At 41.4% G+C, this 19,078-nt stretch overlaps 1 protein-coding gene across 7 annotated transcripts in view; it reads right to left on the bottom strand.

Annotated features, from left to right (window-relative positions):
- Positions 1–6,987: 6,987 nt before the first annotated feature.
- hdhd2 (haloacid dehalogenase-like hydrolase domain containing 2) overlaps positions 6,988–19,078 on the bottom strand; it is a 35,699-nt gene continuing 23,608 nt past the window's right edge. For all 7 annotated transcript variants that reach the window (XM_041187358.1, XM_041187346.1, XM_041187350.1 and 4 more), the window contains 3 exons: positions 10,890–11,106; positions 7,646–7,709; positions 6,988–7,327 (listed from right to left, as the gene is read on the bottom strand). In XM_041187358.1, the coding sequence (XP_041043292.1) occupies positions 7,224–7,327; positions 7,646–7,709; positions 10,890–11,106 (385 nt within the window). In that variant the 3' untranslated portion in view covers positions 6,988–7,223. The remainder of the gene's footprint in view (positions 7,328–7,645; positions 7,710–10,889; positions 11,107–19,078) is intronic.

Genomic DNA, 19,078 nt, shown 5'->3' with positions numbered 1-19,078 from the left:
GGACAGAAACAGAGTTAATGTTTCAAGTCTGTATGACTTCTTCAGTCCTCTGGGGGAGCATAGTTTTCCTCTTACCACCTGTCCATAAACAGAAGGGGTTTTGAATTAGGATAAAAGCAAAATACTCCGGGACACCCCGGTCCACTCCTCCATCACCCCCTACACCTCAACCCCCTCCCACGGCACCTTCCCATGCAACCGCAGAAGGTGCAACACCTGCCCCTTTACTTCCCCTCTCCTCACCGTCCAAGGGCCTAAACACTCCTTTTAAATGAAGCAGCATTTCACTTGCACTTCCTTCAACTTAGTCTACTGCATTCATTGCTCCCAATGCGCTTTCCTCTACATCGGAGAGACCAAAAGCAGACTGGGTGACCGCTTTGCAGAACACCTTCAGTCTGTCCGCAAGCATTACCCAGACCTCCCTGTCGCTTGCCATTTCAACACTCCACCCTGCTCTCATGCCCACATGTCCGTCCTTGGCTTGCTGCATTGTTCCAGTGAAGCTCAACGCAAACTGGAGGAACAGCACCTCATCTTCCGACTAGGCACTTTGCAGCCTTCCGGACTGAATATTGAGTTCAACAATTATAGATCATGAACTATCTCCTCCATCCCCACCCCCTTTTTCCAATAATTTATATAGATTTTGCTTTTCCCGCCTACTTCCAGTATTTTTAAATGTATTTCCATCCATTGTTTCATCTCTACCTTTTAGCCTTTTTTGATTCCTTCACCCCACCCTACCCCACTAGGGCTATCTGTACCTTGCTCGTCCTGCTTTCTACCCTTAATTAGCACATTCCTTAGATAATATCACCACCTTCAACATCTCTTTGTCCTTTTGTCTGTGACATCTTTTGGTTATCTCCACCTATCACTGGCCTTCTATCCAGCTCTACTTGTCCCATCCCCCCTTAAACCAGCTTATATTTCACCTCCCCTCTATTTTTACTTAGTTCTGTTGAAGGGTCATTCGGACTCGAAACTTTCACTGTGCTCCCCTCCGCAGATGCTACCAGACCTGCTGAGTTTTTCCAGGTATTTTTGTTTTTGTTTTGGATTTCCAGCATCCGCAGTCTTTTGCTTTTATATTACTATACTACGGATGATTAGTTTGTTTTAAAGAATAAGCGATGATGTACTTTTTCCCCAACTCCTCGATTTTTGTGTGATATAATTTCATTACTAATCCACAGCAAACTTGAGTAGGATTAACTCAGAAGGTTAGTTAAGTATAGCTGATAAAAGACATTTTGGCAAAGTTTTTCATCTGGCTCTCATCAGGACAATCACAAGAATACCAATGTCAGGGAAAGCAATAACTTCACACAGTATGAGAAAAGTGCTGATTAGTTGGCAATTGCATACTGATTGGTAGATGCATTGCCATAGAGAATGCAACAATTAATGGTGACTGACAGTTAACGGCCAAGCATTGTTTGAAATTTAAACCAGGCAGCTTGACTCTGGTCAAGGCATTGCCCTGAGTAACGAACAAGTAAATGGCAATCACTTTTTTTGTTTAGCTGAAACAGGCACAATGCGTACATGTTCTGTCTGCAAAGAACAGGGCCCTGTGTATTAATATGTAACTTCCAGTACACGCAAATGCACCACATTGCGAGCCTGACTGATAATCTCAAATTGGTTGTCAGCATAATTTTTGGCATACTGATGATTATTTAGCAAATGTCGTCCAATCACGGAATCACATCTAATGTTGAATACTGTGTTTTGAGTTTTGCAAGCACAGGCTAGTCATGTATGGTCTGTACCTTGCCCGTTGCAACAGTGGAAGTGACATGCTGTTTGATACCGTCCACCAGTCTTTGGGACATATGGCCTACGTACCTAGCATAACACCGGCACTGAAATTCATATACCACATTACTCATGTGTGATAGGCAGAAAGTCTCTTTTGGCTTGAAGGCAGCATCCTGTTATTGATGAATACAACTCATATTACTGCTGTATAGTAGCAGCGTGAAACAGCTAGCTTTACCTGTTACTCAAAATTTTGAGATACCTTGCCCTTCCAGGGTAATCAGAGGTAGATTGGTAGATGCACTTCAGGGCTGAAAGTGACGGCCTTGGGCCCATTCATGAGTTTGAGTGATATACAGTACAAAATGATCTGATCAGGGTAGCCATTATCCTGCAGGACATCTTTAATGTGCCCTATTTCAGCAACAAGCTTGCATGGTTGAGCCCTATTTACGAGGTTGCCGATAAGGCCAATCTTATGGCGTGTGGAATTGTAAGAATCCCAATCTGTGTTTTGACCTGTGAAGGTAGGCTTGCAGTAGATCATGGTAGGGAATCCCCTAGCAGATTTCTCAACAAGTTTGTCAAGGAAAGGGAGTTCATTTGACTGCTCCATTTCAAAGGTGAATTTGAGCACAGGATGGAGTCCCATTAAGACAGGCAAGGGAATTGTTACATGCTGCTACAGATTTAAACATAGCAAGCATATCATCCACACAGTGGAAATATGCAAGTGGTAGGAGGTTAGGTGTCATGCCATTGAAGACATGTTTTTCATGGAACCCAACAAAGACATTTGCTAGAGTTGGATGATGTGTTTGCTATGCAAGCTTGATGTTGAAATAGGGTGCATCAAAGACATCCTGCAGGGTAATGGCTACTCTAATTAGATCATTTCGTGCTGCATATTGCACAAACTCATGAACGGACCTAAAGTGGTCACTTTCAGCCCTGAAGAGTGCCCAGTTTACCTCAGATTATACTGGAAGGGCAAGGTATCTCAAAAATTTGAACAACAGGCGAAGCTCGCTGGTTCATGCTGCTACTATGCAGTAGCAATAATGGTGGTATTCGCCAATCTCAGGATGCTGCTGCCAAGCCAAAAAGACGTTCTGCCTGTCACACACGAGTAATGTGGTGTATGAGTTACAGTGCCAGCATGCTACCAGGTATGCTACCTTACATCCCAAGGACTGGTGGATCATACCAACCAGCGTGTCCCTTCCACTGTTCGCAATGAGCAAGGTACAGACCGTACCCAACCAGCCCATGTTGTAAAGCTCAAAACAGTGTCCAACATTAGATGTGATTCCATGATTGGTCAACATTTGCTAAAAAATCCTCTGTGTTAAAAATTATGCTGACAGCCATTTAAGATTGTCAGTCAGGCTCGCAATGTGGCACATTCGCAAGTACTGGAAGTCACATATAATAATACACAGGACCATGTTCTTTGCAGACAGAAAGAAAACGTACATGCAATGCGCCTGTGTGAAAATGGATGTTATTTTAAAAATATTTTGGGGGAAATAGACATACAGCCTTCTTTACAGAATAACAGTGTATGTATGTGTGTGTATATATATATATATATATATATATGTGTATATATATATATAATATATAAATAAAATAGAAGAGGGTATGTTACATTTTATTGATCCAAAAGCAGAGACAAAATAGAAACATGAAAGATTTTATGTTTGGAAGGACTGGAGTTTCGAGGTGCAAAAACAACTGAACCTGAGATGAAAATGGGGGAAAGGTATTTTAGAGTTACTGTGGAAAGTTTAAGGTAGCTGTGAGTTGTTAGCTCTTAGCTGAGTGAGGAAGGTCTCCTGGAAATAGCTCTAGGCTGGCAGAAGATGCAGTTTGAATCGGCCATCCAGTCAAGTCAGAAAAATCTTGGGCTGCAAAAAGCAGTCGTGTTCTGAAGTTTTGGATTTCCACAGCAGAGTGGGAGTGTGTTTGAGAGGTCATATGTTATGCCTTTATTAAAACTACAGCAGTTTGCCTTAGCTAATATAAATGTTTAACTATAAAAATCCAATAATAAGGGAATGTTGCCTGGAAGATGTTTACTTATGGGTCTGACCAAGTAGGGGGTCTTTTGGGGGAATCTTTTATAAGACTGATTTTAACCGTGCATCTGTAATCTTGTGTGCTTAAGTTTTCTTTTGCTAACAAAACTTTTGGGATTTTAAAGCTTAAAAGTAAAAGTGTTACTAGAATTCTTGCTGCTGAGATCAGTACGTTTTCTTCTCATTTTCAGAATACAAAAAGAGGGTTTGGCCCGCAAGCCAAGTTTCCCTCTGGGATTTGGTCTGCACGGCTATTAACATCTGCTGTGGTCATAACAGCATGTTTCAGCTATAAAAAGTAAGTGATAGCTATTTGCTGGTTCATTCCTCAGGGCATTGCCTGGTCCAGATAAGCTGCCTGGTTTAAATTTCAAACAATGCTTCGCAGTTAATTGTCAGTCACCATTAACAGGTGCATTCTCCATGGTAATGCCTCTACTAATCAGTGTCTACTTGCCAACCACAGTACTCTCTTATACAGTATAAAGTTGTTGCTTCCCCTGACATTGGTATTCTTGCAATTGTCCTGATGACTGCAAGACAAAAAGCTTTGACAAAAATGTCTTTTTTCAGCAGTACTCAAGCTCTATACTACCAACGATTACTTCATTTCACACTTTCAAAGTCCACAAAAGGAGTGTCCACAACATCTCACTCCACATTCATACAGTAAAAGGGTTATAGAGAAAAGAAGGTTTACAGTACAAGGACCACAGAAAAACTGAGTATTGGTTTACATGAGTTTTAGAGTCCCAAATTCAAAGCCCAATCAGGATTCTTTCACTTAGGTATTTTGAGTTCGGTTGGCTGGAGACCTGTGTTGTAAGATTCGCTTTTCAGGTGATGCTGATGTCGCAAGATGAAGTAGGCACACAGAAATTGAGTCAGTTTTATACTGGTTATATGATGGTATGAAATCTTCCAGCAGATTCGGGTTACATGGGTCGGTTGTCCTGCCTGGACAGAGCCGGCTTCTTTGTTCAGTTGGATGGTAAAACAGTAAACTGGGTGTGCAGTTCATAAAGACAATATTAAACTGTTCAAAAGACCAGGTCATGTGACCTTGCTTCTCCCCAATGACTTCAAAAAGGGATGGTTATCCAATGTCTGGAGTTGACTTTGTTTTCAGGACTAATAATGCCTCAGCCATTATGGGTTGAAAGGGGTGCCATTTATGTTGAGGGTCTGGCATTTGGGAAGCCATTGTTTCAGTAGACCCATTGACTCCGCTAGCAAAATTGGCTTATCAAATGCAGATGGCCTTCCCTTTGAAATTGGTCTGACCAGTCCAAGGTTGTCTGTTAGTAGCTCCTCAGGCATAACAATTCCTGAAACTGAGAAGAATTCTTTTGTTCTGGATACTGCTGGGGATAACCCCCAATCAGAGCGTCAACCATCTTAGTTGTCTTTGTTCAGCAGAAAAGTCCAGTTTAAAAATATGAAATAGCAATAAGGATAGAGTTTTTAAACATATACAGTGTTGGGTTTCTTTTCTGTGTCAGGAGAACTCAACAATTTTATGCATGAAATGTAATTAACAAATTTTTCAGAATAGATGGTTCATATAAATTAGTCTCATTACACAGACAATAAATCATAGCCTAGATATTCTGCTTGATCAGAATTGGGCACATTTTTTTCTATGACATAACTTTTAACTGCTATAAAGATCCTACCTTGATCCCAGCTGACTTTGTAGCACAGATATTTGTATAACTTTGGCAGGAACCCGTTTAGAATGAAACTGAGGAATGAGTGTGACAAGTATCAAGAGTGTGATTCTTCTATTAGCTCCAAACAACCAGTAAAACATGGAATTTATTTTTTTAAATGTTGAATTTGGTGCTAATGTTACCCGATCTCTCAAAAATCAATTATAGCCAGGTCTTCTGGATTTAAAAAATTAAATTCCACTCTCTCTCATCAATCCTGGGGGAAGGCGGCACTTATTTCATTGTGTTCCTACAATACAAAGTATGGGAAATGGGTAATTGCACACTTACGTCATTTCATACGTTTACAATTGATTTACTCATAAATGTTTGCCATATTGTACACTGCTAGCCTTGACTGCAGGAAAGCTCACAAAATAAGTGATGAGCAAGGATCCTGTCCACTGGTGGCTTGGGTGGGGGGAGGGGCTGGACGGCGGTGCAAATTCCTTTCCAATTTCAAGTACTCAATTCTTGTGTCCAGTGCTCCCTGGTCAGGCAAACACAAAGGATAATCTTTAATTTCCAGTGCTAAGAACATCGCATGAATTTTAGCAGGTTCAGTGCTAGAGTATCACAACAGACATAATCTAGGTGTGACTGCTGGGATCACATCCCAGCAGAATTTCTAGGCCAGAGCTTCCATTTTCCAAAAGGGTGACAAAACCATACCTGGCAATTACAGATACATTAGTTTGACTTCACTAAGTCCTTAAATTGTGGTCAGTAGCTAGCCAAACTGAAATGAGCAGTAATTTGAATGGGGTGCTTAAAGGTTCCCTGTTGGGATTCTAATTTCTGAATGCAATGTTTAATTTGAAGCCACATTGATCAGCAAACAAAATGCCATATAAACAAAAGCAAGGTTTGGTATATTGGAAGTAAATTTAGAATGCACAAATATTGAAAGCATGAAACAGAATGCGTCAAGGAGTAAGTTGAGAAGAACCTAGCATGTTAGATGACTCAATGTAACTATGTGAACCTGTAATAAACAGAGTGAAAAGGATTCTGTGTTACATTAGCAAATCAGTTAGGTTCAAATCACAGATATAATTTGAATGTATGTCAAACACCATATGAAGCACTGCAAGCAATTTTAGTTACTGTGACATAACAGGGGTGGGGTGGGGAAGAGGTACATGCTTAATAACTGCTGAGGGAAGAGAATGAGGTCGATCCTTGCTGCTATAAGGATGAGATAGGAAGAATGTTCAGATAAACTTTGGCTCTTCAACCTCAGATGTCCTACATGGCACTATATATTTAATATTAATAAGATTTACCGAGACAAGAGGACACGGTTCAGCGATTGTCAGGTGAAAGCTTAGGAAACATTCTAGAATACCACACTCATTTAAGAAACAGCTACTTGCTCCAATGAGAAGACAGTATGTTGGAGGTTCTTGGAAAGATGAGATTAAGTGTCTTCTTCCAAAATCATCTTTATTTTTCAGAAACATAGATACTGAAATACGACTACATACCAGTTTTGATCTCTGATTAATACAACTGTGCAAAATGTCCACGTGCATTTCCCTTTGAATAGTGCTTGGCAGAATATCAGTCCAATAACCGTTTTGACAACAGCCTGGAGCGGTTTGGTGAACTTTTATAGAATATGCCTATTGTAGTTAGATGACTTTTTCAGCTTTATGAATTTTTACAGCAGTTTTTGTAGTATGTGGTCAACAGCCTGTGGAAAAGCATCGCATATCAAATAAGGAGGGGGGCTTGTTTTGCCTCCATCTCCAGGTTGGTACTTGCCTAAAAAAATTGAAACAACAGTAAGATGAGTGTCAGGAGAGACATCAAAGACTGTGATTATTTTGCAATTAGGACATTTGAACAAGCAGCATTTACTGAATGCAGAGATTTCGAAGTGACTCATGAAAAGTTAACAAGTTTTTATGGATGATTTCATAATGTAAATGTCACTGAAAGGCAACATATAAACCTACAAGAAGATTCATAGTGCAGGATATCACCCTTTCTACTGAATTATTGTGTATGGGGTAAAGTGGTAAGAGCAAAACAAATCATTCACTGGACGTTTTACAAGTAGTTACTTACAAACATACTTACCAGTTTTTACCAAAATACCCAGCATCCCAGCATTTTGTGCTCCACCAATGTCATCCCTAGCATCCTATAGGCAGAAAGAATTATTCCTAGTTAACATTTCTTCCTCTTTATACAAGATGGGATAGAAAAGAAAATCAAACAATAGAAAATATAGAGAGTAAACAACACCTCTAAAAGGGTGAAGAGAAGGTGTGAAAAAACTGGTATATCTCAAAGGGAACTATAAAGGATTTCTTAGAGTAGAAAGTAAAAGGATAGTTAAAAGCTAATTAGGGATTTAAAACAATCTTCTGGAGGATGAAGGATGCTAAAGGAGGACTTTGCCTGAGTTTTCACAGTAGCATATTGCATTGTACTAATGACAGAGTACAAGTAGTTGTGGTTAACTGCAGATAAGGGATTGATGCAACTCAAGTGAAAAAGTCACCAGGCTGTGAAGATCTGCATCCTAGAATGCTAAGTGAAGTGAGGAATGAAATAGTTTGAAATTTAACCATAATCTTTGAACCGTTATTTAAATGTGGAAATTGTGCCAGTGGATGGGAGGGTTGCCAACATAACACCTCAGTTTAAGAAAAGATAAAAAAAGGTAGTTATAGCCTAGACAGCTCGACGTCGATAGAAAGTAATCTTCTAGAAGCAATGATGAGATAAAATATTCACTTAGAAAGACAAAAATATTAATTAAGAGCACTCTATGGTTCTGTAAAAGGCAAGATATGTCTGCCAAATTTAAGAGATTTCTTCTGAGCAAATAATAGTGCATTAAAAAAGAAAATGCCATGAATATTATGTAGATTTAATAAGTTGCTGTATAGTAGGCTTGTTCATAAAATGAAGGCACATGGCAATAAGTAGAATAAGAACGGCCATAGATAGGAAGGACAGAAAAACGTAGTTAGTAGTTAACGATTGTGTTTTGCTCCTGATGGATGTAAATAACGGTATGTATACTTTGAACATGGGTTGTCAAAACCAATTTGAATTTTTCAGGGTAAAAGGGGAGGCAGAGCGGTGGGGGAGCAGAGGTGGGGAATGCGGAGATGGAGAGAGGAGGTTCTGAGAAAGAGGTATTAAATCAGTGGATGAGGGGTTTCAGGTATTCCAGGACATAACTGAAAAAAAAAATTCTCTTCTTTCTATGATCTTAAATTTATGCCTTCGGTTTACCAACTCACCAACCAACAGAAATGTTTTTTTTCTGATGATTTACTTAATCAAACTTCCATCATTTTTAACGGATCTATTGGCTCTCAAATTCTCTACTCCAACAAGCACATTCCACATCTTCAGCTTCCTATAAATGCAATCCTAATAGGTCTTTTCTGCACCTTCAATTGTCTTAACTCCCTTCCCAAAAGTACAGTATGAAAATTGGACACACCATTCCAACTATGGCCTAATCAGTCATCTAAATTTATTGGAAACTCTTTGCTTTTAATTTCTATGCCTCACATTTCAAATTCTGAGGTTTTGTTTCCTGGTCAAGATCAGCATGGACAGAGACTGAAGTTAGTTCAGATTATAAAACATTTGGTTCACTGATAAAACAAAAATGATCTCAAAAAGTGTTCTTAAAATTATTTTTAAAATACCCACTATGACTGAGCTGCTCTGCTGAAAACAGTAGAAATGCTAGAGGATGGTAAAGTTCCCTGGGTCCATATGTTACTCCTATCATCCACTCATTGTGTAAAAAAAGATTGTTAATTGCTACGATGAAAATTAAGCACTATTCTTTACAATGGATTTTCAATTGGCTTCCGACTTACTGGCCATGGTACCTGTGGGATTAAAAATCCTGGTTCACGTACAGAAAAAATGGCTAGTCCATTTGTTGCACAACTGCTGAAAATCTATATGGGTATGGTAGTTGGGCATCAGTGGATAGGCACATGTAATTGGTAGTTCTGTGGTTGGTTGCCTGGTCTATTAGGTTTAAAACTTCTTGTGCAAACAAGTGAGAATTAGATTATTTGCATCAACAATCAAGAAAGATAAGATAGCTTGGCTGACTGGTAGCTGTTTAAATTCTTTCAATGGCTGAACACCTAATACAGTTGTATGTTCTTAATGTCATTTATTCCAATACATCTTCAAAGCATCTTGAATGGTAATTCCAATGATGACTTTCTCCCAGTCAGCAGTTAGTCTGAAACTGATGGTTAGGATCAAATTCCATGGTAGCAAAAAGTGACTCAAAACTAATTAGAGACTGTTTTGAGAGTTAGGTTGATATTGAGCATTAGAATAGGAGAAGTGACATTGCTGTTTTCTATAACTCTAAGAGATACAGTTACCGTAACTTATTTTCTCTACTATTTGTTTGAATTTGCTGTTCAATAAAAATCAACATAGTAATTTAAATACAGCCTTAGCAACAGGCAGAGTTTTGCAGCAGATATGGGGACATCACTGGATATATGGTAATATCGAGAATTCTGTTAGACCACAGGGCTCACTACATTTACTGTAGTTAGGTAACGGAGCATTTCTGATTCAACAGAGTAGAGGCTCACCTATCAATGATCTCTGGTAATGAACCCAAGGAAAATATCCAGTGTAAAATCCCTAAAAAAGGCACATACCAATTCATTCTAAAGAAAAGGCAGGTTGCAGCAATCCTGCCATCATTGTAAAAGGTATCCAGAAAACACAACCTAGGTGCTGAAGTAGTCACAAGTAATTGAAATGGCAAAAAAAATCTAGCAAAAATAGCCTAGCAAACCCGACCTGGCACTGTGAAACTTCTAGAGACCCCAAATAATCCTCAATACTGGGTAACTGATGCTGGTGTGGTGTGGATGATGTTATTCTGAGTCTAGGGTCAAAACAGATTTCTAGAGCCAAGAACTGTTACCCTCTACCTGACTAGGGAGTGCTGGCTGATTCAATGCCAAAGATAAAGGTGCTCCATTCCTTTCCCAATAAGGACACTGTTCACCTGCAAGAACACAAATAATTCCAAAAGACCTAAAACAAACAAAAGTTCCACCATGGGACAGGAGTGACTGATTCTTATTAGCTATGGTATAACTTTGTTCTGAAACTGAAAATACCAGCAGAAACTAAACTACAAAGAAAACAAACCAACGAAGGGTAGTGTTAACACCATCAGATAGGCCATTGGTCCACACTGTTCATTTTTTAGAATAAAAGAGACTGAATAGGAGCAGAGATAATGCCAAAAGTTGAATAGGAGGGGAAGATGTAAAAGAGAGACAATCAGAAGTTCAGTACATACGTCACCAATCATAACCGCCTCTTCTGGTTGGCATCCAATGCTACGGAGAGCCTCAAGGAAGAACGGTTTCTCTGGCTTTCCCACTACTGTGGCCTTAACATCTGTTGCATATTCCAGCCCAGTGATAAAAGGTCCTGGCCCAAGTGATAAGCCATCCAGCTTCTTGTAGTACCTTGCCTTGTGTATGGCAATTAGAGGGGCACCATCTAAAATTAACCTAGGTAAAAAATCGAATGGGAAACAGACAGAACATTGTTGGAGTCTGTATGATCAGTAATTACACACAGTTTTTGCCTACAAAATGCTTTTTTTCCTCCCCTCGTCTTTTGCTGCAAATATAGCTACATGGGTTCAGGACCTTGTCAGGATGGCTATTTTCCTTGTGTGAACCCAGAAATACATCAGCATGCTATTAATTTGTGGAGTGCAAAGCAATAAAAGGCTTAACAACGCCACTAGATATGTCATTGGCCCAGGCTGTTCAGTTTTTAAGCTAAACTGACCCCGTCGTCACCAAATATCCACAAAAGACGATTTCATAAAGGAATCAATAGCACAAAACTCTTACTTATCTTTTCTGTTCCCTAGACAAAGTATATGAAGAATTACTGTGGTGCCCACCATGTCCATGATCAGCCAGACAAGATATTAAATCTGTGGCCTTTGTGGTGTGTTTGGCTCAATGCTACAATTATGAAAGCTTTTGAGTTCTCAGAAAAATATACTTTAACAGAGAGTAATTTTAATGTTTCTTAAATTGGTAGCCATGCTTTCTGCTGCCTAGGCCCTAAGTTATGGAATTCTTTCCCTCCAGCTCTCAGCCTCTCTACTTCTCTCTCCTCCTTTAAGACACTCCTCAAAATCTGGGTCCTTTGATCAACCTTTTGGTCACCTAGCCTAATATCTGCTTGTGTGGCTCGGTGTCAAATTTAGTTTGTTGCGCCTGTGAAGCACCTTAAAATATTTTACTATATTAAGGGTGCTATTGTAAATGTTTTTTAAATGAATTGGTTGCTACTTTATACTTGAATTATTCGAAAGGAAAGGGGAAGTAATGATTTCCTGAGAGTACAGAATAATATTGTTTTACAAATGTATCTTAAATGATTTTTTTGAAGTATTTGGCTTCCCCAGCATTATAAATGTTTTATAAAAGGCAGAGAGGTTATGGGAAAGAATTCCATAACTAAAGGTCCAGGCAGCGGCTACCAATTTAAGAGACAATTAAAATGACTCTCTCTAAGAACTCAAAACCTTTCATAATCCCCTTTCCCCTGTAAAACTAGATTCATAAATCCTAATGAAGCCACTGCATTCAGCAAAGCCTCTAAAAACATTAATAAACCACTGGTCAGCAGCAATACTAGTATGTCACTTGTGTTCACACAATCGCAAAGCAGTTATCCATCTGTTAGATCTCATGTGAAACCATAAACATTTATCCTTCACCTCACATTACTAAGAAAAATAATCAAAATCGCATTGCTGTTTGTGGGGGCTTGCTGTGTGCAGTTGGCTGCCTTTTTTGTACATTACAACGGTGACAACACTTTAAAGTGTGTCTGTAGGGCACTTTGGGACATCCTGAGGTCATGAAAGGTGCTATATAAATGCAAATATTTATTTTCTGTTCAATTTCTTGTCCTTCTCCACGTTAACTGTCATAGTACCTAAATAAGTTCCCACCCAAGGTGTTTAACCATGTTCTTCTTTCAAATGCAGATTTAAAATGCACAGCAGCTTATTTTTTCATATTTTCAGCAGTTTTTCTTTTTATTTAGAAACATTTTTTCTATCATGGTCAATCACAGAATATGAACTCAATTATTTCATGTGTCCATATGTGATGTGTAAATATCACTTTACAAGCAGAAAAAATTGCCGTAAACAACCTTGCCTTCATGTGATGGCTCAGATATCGTACCTCATAAGATCTGTGGGATAAGCTCTCCCAAGTGGTCAATGCCCGACAATACCAAGAACTAATTTCACCAGAGTCCTGATCTCCCAATTGGGTGCCAGCATTTAACATGATCCAAAAAGATAAGGTAATCAAATTGCCTAAGCATTTTACAACTTTCAGGTTGAATATTGCATAGATGATTAGACATCTTCATCCTTTCGAGTTGCTATTATCAACTATTGGAGCTCTGAGGTTATAGTCTGAACATTGTGGTTTATCATTTCGTAACTCTCAACATGTATCTCTCTTACAAGTGACTGTGAGAGACAATTGGCACGGAACTCTAGAGCACTGTTGTTCATAATCATGGACCAAGGGTTGAATACAACTCATCTGGACTGTGTTGGGTGAACCATTAGTGTACAGTGGCTGTGATATCTACCTACAGAGGGGATGAGGAGATACATTTAGCAGCCTTTGGCTACAGGGGTCATTGGTAGCAAGCTCTGTCCAACTGTCTTTTGGTAGCAGAGGTAGTCAGACCAAGCTGTCTAAAGATGATACATATATTACAAAGAAGCAAAATTCCTTGGGGAAAAAAAAATCTGAGGGAAAGAATCAATCAAGAATGACATTCGCACAGCAAATGGGGAAACAGGGGGATGTGCTTTGCAGAGGCAAAAGAGAAAATTGGTATTGGGGTGATATATTAGCATTAACTGTGGATTGGATAATGGCCAGGGAGCAGAAAGTAGGAAAAATCAGGTCATTTTTGGGAGGGCACGGTGTAACTAGTGGAGTAGCACAAGGATCAGTGCTTGACCCTCAGCTATTTATAATCTATACCAATGACTTAGATGAGGGGATTGTGCAACATAGCCAAGTTTTCTGATGATACAAAGCTAGGTAGGAAAGTAAGTAATGAGGAGGACGCAAAGAAGTTGAGGGCTTGACAGGGTAGCTGCTGAGCAGCTATTTGCTCTGAAGAGTCTAGAGTAAGGATAACTCAGGATAAAGGATGAGCATAAATTTCTTCATTCAGAACTTGTGAATCTTTGGAATCCTCTATCCCAGAGAGCTGTGAATGGTCAGTATTTAACAGAGGCAACTGGTTTCTCACCTGCCAGCTTTCGCCTCCAGTCTTTTTTAGGAAGGCCTGCCGTGTTAAGTGGCACTCAGGCCCTTAACTGGACAGCAATGGGCTTTCCCCACAATCAAGGCCAACAGCTCTTTTGAAGCAGCTCCATTGGGGAGCCAGTGGCTGTTGCCAGTCAGACAACCACCTGAGTCCTAGTATCATTGTTGGATCCTATGATGAGGGGGTGTTGTTGCAGGAGAGGGCTGGGGGGTGGTTCTCAGTGGGTCACCCCTCTTCCCAATGCTGGAACCTTCGATCAGACACCAAGTGCCTTGAAGCAAGATAATCCTCCTCCACAGGAGCCTGCCAGCAACCCTGCACAGGTTTGCTTGTCGTACTGCCGCGTGGTGGGGCACTCCGCCTACTGCTGGGTTAATACCAGCAGTGGCAGAATGAGGCCCTTAACGAGCATTAATTGGCCTTTCAAGGGCCTCAAATGGCAGCGAGGCAGGAAGGCCATCCTGCCATGGGCTTAATCGAGGTAGAAGCAGGAAGGCAGCTGGATCCCCATGCCCCCACTCCACCAAACTAGTGACAGGGGAGGGCATTAAAACACGCTCAATGAGTCTATTCAAAGCTGAGACAGATAGATTTTTGGATATTAAGAGAATCAAGTGATGTGGCAATAAGACAAGAAAGTGAAGCTGATGTAGTACCCAAGATCTTATTGAAAGGTGGAGCAGGTTCGAGGTGCCATATGGCCTGTTCCAGCTCCTAATTATCTTCTAGTGGGTGAAAAAGGAAAGAGGACCCTCATGTGGGGAGGGGGAGGATGCATATTTTTCCCCAGAATTGCCATGTACAATAGTTAGAAAGCACAGGACAAGTCATGGTCTACAGATAGAAACATGACAAGATGTGAACCACAGTGCTAGGTGAGACAATTTATAGGAACCGGTTTCCTGACTGCTACACACCATACCTTTTATCCAAGGACAACAAAAGATTTGAAGATAAAGGAAAAGAGGCAATGAATGAAGGTGTGTGACAATGAAAGAAAAAAAAGACAAGAAACAAGAGAAAGTGTGAGATCAAAAGAAAAGTACAGGTAAAAGGAGGTGGTGCAGATTTCAAACAAAAAAATAAAAAGAACAGAAACACAGAAACAGTGCGTTACAATAAGATTTTTTTTTAAATTCATTCATGGGATGTAGGCGCCACTGGCCAAGCCAGCATTTATTGACCATCCCTAGTTGCCCTTGAGAACGTGGTGGTGAGCTGCCTTCTTGAACCACTGCAGTCCATGTGCTGTTAGGAAGGGAGTTCCAGGATTTTGAAGCAGCGACAGTGAAGGAACAGTGATATATTTCCAAGTCAGGATGGTGAGTGACTTGGAGGGTAAAGATGCTTAATTTTGGCTCATTTTACTTACACGATCAAGGAAGTAGATCAGCACTCTGACAGATCATATTGTCAATGAGAAGTGAGAGAGAAAGATCCTGTTGGAGATAGTTGGAGAAAGAAAAGCCCTGCATACCCAGCAAGGTAGCTAGCATTATTATTAAACAACTTCCAGTGGTACAAGTTCCATGATATGAAAGGATATATAAGCAGAAAAGCCCAGTCTGATTTTAAACTTTATGGGTACAGAACTACCATTGCAACTACCTTTTTTAAAAAAAGCAGATGCCCTCTCCCCTCACACATGAAAGCTTAACAATATTCTGTGGTGTAAGCTCAATGCCTAGAGAAGAACCAAACTGTGGAGACCAGCAAGGTCCCAGTTTGGCAATCTCAGCCAGAGTGGCGACGAGATATTACAATTAGCTTGTGTCCCAGCAAAGAGTAACAAAAATATTAAGTTAAAAGCAAAAAACTGTGGATGCTAGAAATCCAAAACAAAAATAAAAATACCTTTTAAAAACTCAGCAGGTCTGACAGGATCTGCGGAGAGGAACACAGTTAATGTTTCGAGTCCGCCTGACTCTTCAACAGAACTAAGGAAAAATAGAAAAGAGGTGAAATATAATTTAAGGTGGGGTGGGACAGGTTGAGCTGAATAGAGGGCCAGTGATAGGTAGAGATAGCCAGATGTATAGACAAAAGGACAAAGAGGTGTTTCTTGGTCCTTTTGTCTATGACATCTTTTGGCTAAAAATATTAAGTTGTTGGGACCCTGCTGGACCACTCAGGCTAATGGATGTCAAGTAAGGGTGAGGTTGTACTGTGCTTCGTGAGCGTTGCTCTTGGTCTGTGCTCACATATGAGAATGGCAGTCAGATGAGTTTCCAGAGAAGCATCTTCAAACATAGAAACATCTTCATACAGTCACTATAAATTTTTAATCCGGTATTTAACTGAATAACACTTCCACTTTGTTGCTAGACTTAACTCAATTTAGTGCTCCTCAAGAGGAGGAATGATCCATTGGCTACATCAGGCATTTTCTGGAGCATGGTTAGATGGAGACTAACAGCATGTTTCATTTTGAAATTCAGAGTTGGACACCTATAGAGTGGCTTTCCTCTTTTCCTTTTCACAGTGGAATAAGGTTTGCGGAAATCTGGTTTTACCCAGTAAAACTAGGGACAGTGTTCAATAGAATTCTAAGAAATCTTGTAGCAGGAACTGCACTGTTTCTCTCCAGATTGTATTTTCTCAATCAATTATGATTAGTTTTCAATCCAAAGAATATGAGGAGGGGAGGATTTCCTCTCATCTGTGCTATTGAATTCATGAACCAATTCTTAATGATTTTTGTTATGCATAATGCACAGAAATCTCTGCCTCGGTTTGGATCTGTAGTTTGGATTTTTTTTTCAGCGAAACAAGAGTGGAAGAAAGATGAGCAAGAAAAACAAATTTAAAAGATTCTACAATGTAGAAAGCATAATTCAAGATTTCATGCTTAACAATCTCCTCTGTGGCATTCTAACACTGAAGCGGAGAAAACAAAAAAAAAAATCCATTCTACTGTGACAAATACGGAAGCTCTTGCAGCCTGCAGAAACCGTGGGTGAAGTGAGTTTGGGTATTCAGCCCAAATCCTAGTAGGGTTTGGCCCACAACACAAAACTGCTTCTAATTCAGCACTGAATTAACAATATCCCTGATAGATCACATGATCTGGCTGGTGCAGGAAAAGGACCACTCTTGATGTATCCAACTCTGAGTTTCAAAATGAAGCGTGTTTTTTTTCTGATCTCGCCCCTTCAGGCATAAACCTTGCTGAGCGCCTGGTTTTCTTGGGCAGCAGCACAGCCTGGATGTTGGGCAGTAGCACAGCCTGAATGTTGGGCAGTAGCACAGCCTGAATGTTGGGCAGTAGCACAGCCTGAATGTTGGGCAGTAGCACAGCCTGAATGTTGGGCAGTAGCACAGCCTGAATGTTGGGCAGTAGCACAGCCTGAATGTTGGGCAGTAGCACAGCCTGAATGTTGGGCAGTAGCACAGCCTGAATGTTGGGCAGTAGCACAGCCTGAATGTTGGGCAGTAGCACAGCCTGAATGTTGGGCAGTAGCACAGCCTGAATGTTGGGCAGTAGCACAGCCTGAATGTTGGGCAGTAGCACAGCCTGAATGTTGGGCAGTAGCACAGCCTGAATGTTGGGCAGTAGCACAGCCTGAATGTTGGGCAGTAGCACAGCCTGAATGTTGGGCAGTAGCACAGCCTGAATGTTGGGCAGTAGCACAGCCTGAATGTTGGGCAGTAGCACAGCCTGAATGTTGGGCAGTAGCACAGCCTGAATGTTGGGCAGTAGCACAGCCTGAATGTTGGGCAGTAGCACAGCCTGAATGTTGGGCAGTAGCACAGCCTGAATGTTGGGCAGTAGCACAGCCTGAATGTTGGGCAGTAGCACAGCCTGAATGTTGGGCAGTAGCACAGCCTGAATGTTGGGCAGTAGCACAGCCTGAATGTTGGGCAGTAGCACAGCCTGAATGTTGGGCAGTAGCACAGCCTGAATGTTGGGCAGTAGCACAGCCTGAATGTTGGGCAGTAGCACAGCCTGAATGTTGGGCAGTAGCACAGCCTGAATGTTGGGCAGTAGCACAGCCTGAATGTTGGGCAGTAGCACAGCCTGAATGTTGGGCAGTAGCACAGCCTGAATGTTGGGCAGTAGCACAGCCTGAATGTTGGGCAGTAGCACAGCCTGAATGTTGGGCAGTAGCACAGCCTGAATGTTGGGCAGTAGCACAGCCTGAATGTTGGGCAGTAGCACAGCCTGAATGTTGGGCAGTAGCACAGCCTGAATGTTGGGCAGTAGCACAGCCTGAATGTTGGGCAGTAGCACAGCCTGAATGTTGGGCAGTAGCACAGCCTGAATGTTGGGCAGTAGCACAGCCTGAATGTTGGGCAGTAGCACAGCCTGAATGTTGGGCAGTAGCACAGCCTGAATGTTGGGCAGTAGCACAGCCTGAATGTTGGGCAGTAGCACAGCCTGAATGTTGGGCAGTAGCACAGCCTGAATGTTGGGCAGTAGCACAGCCTGAATGTTGGGCAGTAGCACAGCCTGAATGTTGGGCAGTAGCACAGCCTGAATGTTGGGCAGTAGCACAGCCTGAATGTTGGGCAGTAGCACAGCCTGAATGTTGGGCAGTAGCACAGCCTGAATGTTGGGCAGTAGCACAGCCTGAATGTTGGGCAGTAGCACAGCCTGAATGTTGGGCAGTAGCACAGCCTGAATGTTGGGCAGTAGCACAGCCTGAATGTTGGGCAGTAGCACAGCCTGAATGTTGGGCAGTAGCACAGCCTGAATGTTGGGCAGTAGCACAGCCTGAATGTTGGGCAGTAGCACAGCCTGAATGTTGGGCAGTAGCACAGCCTGAATGTTGGGCAGTAGCACAGCCTGAATGTTGGGCAGTAGCACAGCCTGAATGTTGGGCAGTAGCACAGCCTGAATGTTGGGCAGTAGCACAGCCTGAATGTTGGGCAGTAGCACAGCCTGAATGTTGGGCAGTAGCACAGCCTGAATGTTGGGCAGTAGCACAGCCTGAATGTTGGGCAGTAGCACAGCCTGAATGTTGGGCAGTAGCACAGCCTGAATGTTGGGCAGTAGCACAGCCTGAATGTTGGGCAGTAGCACAGCCTGAATGTTGGGCAGGACCCCACTCTGGCTATGGTGACCCCTCCCAGCAGCTTGTTGAGTTCCTCGTCATTGCAGATGGCAAGGGATGATGCGGGTCTTCTTGTTGACCCGGGCCACGTTGC

Source organism: Carcharodon carcharias, chromosome 1 (genome assembly GCF_017639515.1).
Source record: "Carcharodon carcharias isolate sCarCar2 chromosome 1, sCarCar2.pri, whole genome shotgun sequence".
NCBI lineage: Eukaryota > Metazoa > Chordata > Chondrichthyes > Lamniformes > Lamnidae > Carcharodon > Carcharodon carcharias.
This window is presented reverse-complemented; position numbering and strand designations above follow the sequence as displayed.